The sequence below is a fragment of the Camellia sinensis genome, chromosome 8 (genome assembly GCF_055761805.1).
Source record: "Camellia sinensis isolate YWXY chromosome 8, ASM5576180v1, whole genome shotgun sequence".
Classification (NCBI taxonomy): domain Eukaryota; kingdom Viridiplantae; phylum Streptophyta; class Magnoliopsida; order Ericales; family Theaceae; genus Camellia; species Camellia sinensis.
The window spans coordinates 123,513,918-123,518,458 of record NC_138968.1 but is presented as its reverse complement, the minus strand read 5'-3'; the positions used below and the strand labels follow the sequence as shown (position 1 = coordinate 123,518,458).

The following is a 4,541-nucleotide window of genomic DNA, read 5'->3' as shown; positions in this document are numbered from 1 at the left end:
GAAGAAATCATCTCGAAATTTTGAGTGTAAAATTGTATAAAAAATCGGGTAACATGCTGGCAGATTCAAGACAGATTATTCTCAACACAGTTTCAGATTTAGTTAAAAATTTGTATAAATTCGTAGAAAGCTCAAAAATTGTTTTCAAAAATTTCTGGATAAACTAGACATCATTATCAACAATGTTGTAGAAGAAATCATCTCGAAATTTTGAGTGTAAAATTGTCTAAAATTTGGGTAACATGCTGGCAGATTCAAGACAGATTATTCTCAACACTGTTTCAGATTTAGTTAAAAATTTGTAGAAATTCTTAGAAAGCTCAAAAATTGTTTCCAAAATTTCTGGATAAACTAGACATCATTATCAACAATTTTGTAGAAGAAATCATCTCAAAATTCTGAGTATAAAATTGTCTAAAAATTCGAGTAACATGCTGGCAGATTCAAGACAGATTATTCTCAACACAGTTTTAGACAATGTATCAAATGTACATAATCGGAAAAATTTCAATTATATAAAAAAAAATGAGAGGGTTGAGTGGGTTTTCTTACTTAGTAATAGAGTGACAAAATGGTTGAGAATTTTGGCTTCTTTAATCTCCTACTCTTCTTCCTCTCCTAACACCAAGCTTGGTGGCTTTGGGGATTTTTTTTTTTTTTTTTTTTTTCTTTTTCTTTTTTCTCACCGGATGCTTGCATGCACAAGGAAGGCTTGCATGCATATAAATATTGAAGACATCTCTCTCTCCCTCTCATTCTTTCCATTATTTTATTTTCTCAAAAACATTCCATTCCCTTTCTCCAAGTTCTAAGAATGAGCTTTCCCTAAATTTTATGGTTTCCTAATTTCTAAGAGATGGTGGGTTTGGTAGGAACTATGGGTTGTTTGCCCATGGTTTGTTTGTTTGTATTATTTTTTTTTTATTTTTATTTTTTGTGTGGGTTTCTGAAAATTGGCACACTAAGATTTTTAACTAAGGTATTTAGTAAGAATAGTTGTTATATTGAATCATAATTAAAATAATTTATAAACAACAAATATTGAACACCCACAAAATTACTATTCTTAATAATGTCTTGTTAGTGATTGAATTGAGTCAATTTAAAACTAACTTTTACACTAATGTATAATTCAGATAGACTGTAGACAAAATTAATTAATAAATTTTCTTTAAAGAATAATTAAAAGATAGGTTTTCACAATCTACCCTCCTAAAAGAAAATTTCGTCCTCGAAATTAATTCGTACCTTTAGACTCGAATAGTTGAGGGTAATTGATACGTATCATATCTTCTCGCTCCCACGTTGACTCTTCCGTCCCACGATGTCTCCAGAGAACTCGAACCAATGGTATAATTTTGCCTCGTAATTTCTTCTCGCGACGATCTAAAATCTTGACAGGCTTTTCTTCAAATGTCACGTCTTCATCAAGATTAATTTCCTCCCAATTGATGATGTGAGAAGGGTGTGGCTCGTATTTCCGTAGCATAGAGACGTGGAAAACATTATGCACTCCAGCCAGTTGAGGCGGTAGAGCCAAACGGTACGCCACTTCTCTTATTTTGTCTAAAATTTCGAAAGGCCCTATGAAGCGAGGTGACAACTTTCTCTTCTTTCCGAAACGAACAACTCCTCGGCGAGGCTGTATTTTCAGAAACACATGATCTCCAACTTTAAATGCTAAAGGTCTTCTCCTTTGATCTGCATAGCTTTTCTGCCTACTCTGAGCGGTCTCAAGCCTTTGCCTAATTAGTTTCACCTTCTCGGTAGTTTCCTGAACTAACTCTGGCCCTAAAAGAGGTGTTTCTCCGACTTCTGTCCAACATATTGGTGATCGGCAAGGCCGTCCGTACAAAGCTTCATACGGTGCCATACCAATACTTGCTTGAAAACTGTTATTGTAAGAGAATTCGACTAGTGGTAAATATTTCTCCCAACTACCTTTAAAGTCCATCACACAAGCTCGAAGCATGTCTTCTAATGTCTGAATTGTTCTTTCCGATTGACCGTCAGTTTGAGGGTGAAAAGCTGTACTAAAACACAACTCTGTACCCAAGGCCTTTTGCAGACTTTGCCAGAATTGTGACGTAAAACGAGAATCACGATCTGACACTATTGAGACTGGTACTCCGTGCAATCTAATGATTTCTCGAATAAATAATCGACTTAAAGATTCGAGTGTGCCTGCTGGTCCTATTGGTAGGAAATGTGCCGTCTTAGTTAATCGATCAACCACCACCCAAATTGCATCACAATAAACAGTGTACCCAACGTCACGTTCGGGTATGACTAATATAGGAGCGCTTGTCAGTCTCTTCTTGAGTTCTTGAAATGACTGTTCATAAGTTTCGTTCCATTCAAACTTTACTCCTTTTTGCGTTAGGCGTGTCATCGGCTTGGCTAATTTGGAGAAATCCTGAATGAATCTCCTATAGTAACCTGCTAATCCCAAGAAACTACGAATCTCAAACGTATTCTTAGGTTGTTTCCACCCCATCACTGCTTCTACTTTAGCGGGATCCACTAATATCCCTGATTCAGATACAACATGACCTAAGAACTTTACTTCCTTTAGCCAAAATTCACATTTGCTAGCTTTAGCATACAATTGGTTTTCTCTTAGAATTTGCAAAACGGTCCTCAGATGTTGCTCGTGGTCTTCCTCCGATCGTGAATATATCAAAATATCATCAATGAATACTACCACAAATTGGTCCAAATAGGGGGTAAAGATTTTGTTCATTAAACTCATGAATACCCCAGGAGCATTTGTCAAACCAAATGGCATTACCACAAACTCATAGTGGCCATAACGGGTTCGAAATGCAGTTTTGGGTATATCTTCTCCTCTAACACGAAGTTGGTGGTATCCCGACCTAAGGTCAATTTTGGAAAAACATTTTGAACCTCTTAATTGATCAAACAAGTCATCAATTCTGGGTAAGGGATATCGATTTTTAATGGTGGCTCGATTTAGTTGTCGATAATCGATGCACAATCTTAAGGTTCCATCCTTCTTCTTTACGAATAATGCTGGCGCTCCCCAAGGGGACGTGCTTGGTCTGATGAACTTCTTACTCAACAGTTCTTGCAACTGCTCCTTCAATTCTCAAAGTTCAGCTGGCGCTATACGATGTGGTGCTATTGAAATCGGTGAAGTCCCGGGTTGAAGCTCAATCGTGAAATCTACATCTCGTTTTGGAGGTAATCCTGGTAATTCGTCAGGGAAAACGTCAGCGTACTCGCACACCACATAGGGTAATCCTGGATCCTCTCGATTTTCGTCTTCCAAAATTAGGCTCGCCAACCATCCAGTTAGTTGATCATGCCATCGCGACTTGCGACACGTTGGAGTTAGAGAATCTTGTCTATCCCCTTTAAATTGGACTTTCGTGCCGTTAAGGGAGGATGCTGTCACTGTCTTACAGTAACAATCAATAATGGCTCGATGAACTGACAACCAGTCCATTCCTAGGATGACGTCAAAATCTGACATATCCATAACTCTTAGATCACAGATCAAATGTGAACCGGAGATTTCTAGCTCGCAAGATTTACATACTAGATTTACTCGGGTTTGACCTCCTAAGGGTGAAGCGACACTCATAGCTATCTCTAACGCTTCTGGCTTTAAACCCAAACTTGTCACACATGCAGTGGATATAAAAGAATGCGAAGCTCCAGAATCAAATAATACTTTAACCCAAGAATTCATAAGGATTAACATACCTTGAATTACTGATGGGTTATCAACATCTTCTTCTTCTTGGAGAGCATACATTCTTCCTACTGCCTGTTGGTTAGTCTCTCCCAGTTTCTTTCCATTTCCAGCTCCTTGTGGTTGTGTTCTTGGTCGGCCTACATTCTTAGAGGCTTGAGGCTGCCCCTTGTTGGTCTGGGCATGTTGAGTAGGCTTAGAACCTTGCCCTGGTTGGCATTTGTTGTATGGTTGTGCCCCTCGCTGATCCATAAAATACTTCCCTCCTTGAGGACACTCACTTCGACGATGCCCCTGTTGACCACATCCAAGACATCTTCCTTTCCACTCACTTACAAAGTTTCCTCCTTACTGGTTTCCTCGATTCTGTCTTTGTTGCTGCTGCATCCCTCCGGCATAAGGTGCTGGCGCAGGATGGTTTCTGGTGTTGCGGACTGGGCCTCCTCCGCGTGGTTGGTTGTTGTTCCTTGATCGCTGATTTCGAATGCGTTCAGAATCTGCTAACTCTCGTTCCACAATTAAAGCTCGATCCACCATTTGGGCATAAGTGGAGAGTTGTACTGCGATCAATTTTCCTCTAATGTCTGTGTCCAAACCCCATTCAAATCGCCTAACCTTATCCCCTTCATTTGCTACTATGGCTGAAGCATACCGTGAAAGGGCTTCAAAACGGTTCGCATATTGAGCGACTGACATTTTTCCTTGTTTCAGTTGAAGGAACTCTTGAATCATTTCTTGTCTTAGCGAGTTAGGAAAATACTTTTCCATGAACAGGTCTTCGAACTGTCTCCAAGTTAATGTCTCTACTTGTCGAGTACTTTTG

General features: G+C 39.1%; 1 protein-coding gene across 1 annotated transcript; it reads right to left on the bottom strand.

Annotated features, from left to right (window-relative positions):
* Window positions 1-3,109: 3,109 nt before the first annotated feature.
* On the bottom strand, window positions 3,110-3,970 carry LOC145798027 (uncharacterized). The gene has a single exon (XM_082885476.1). It carries the CDS (start codon window positions 3,968-3,970, stop codon window positions 3,110-3,112), a length of 861 nt encoding a protein of 286 aa, XP_082741602.1.
* Between the last annotated feature and the right edge of the window lie 571 nt (window positions 3,971-4,541).

Coding starts and splice junctions, on each gene's coding strand:
- LOC145798027 (XM_082885476.1), bottom strand. CDS start 3,970: ATGGATCAGCGAGGGGCACAACCATACAACAAATGCCAACCAGGGCAA.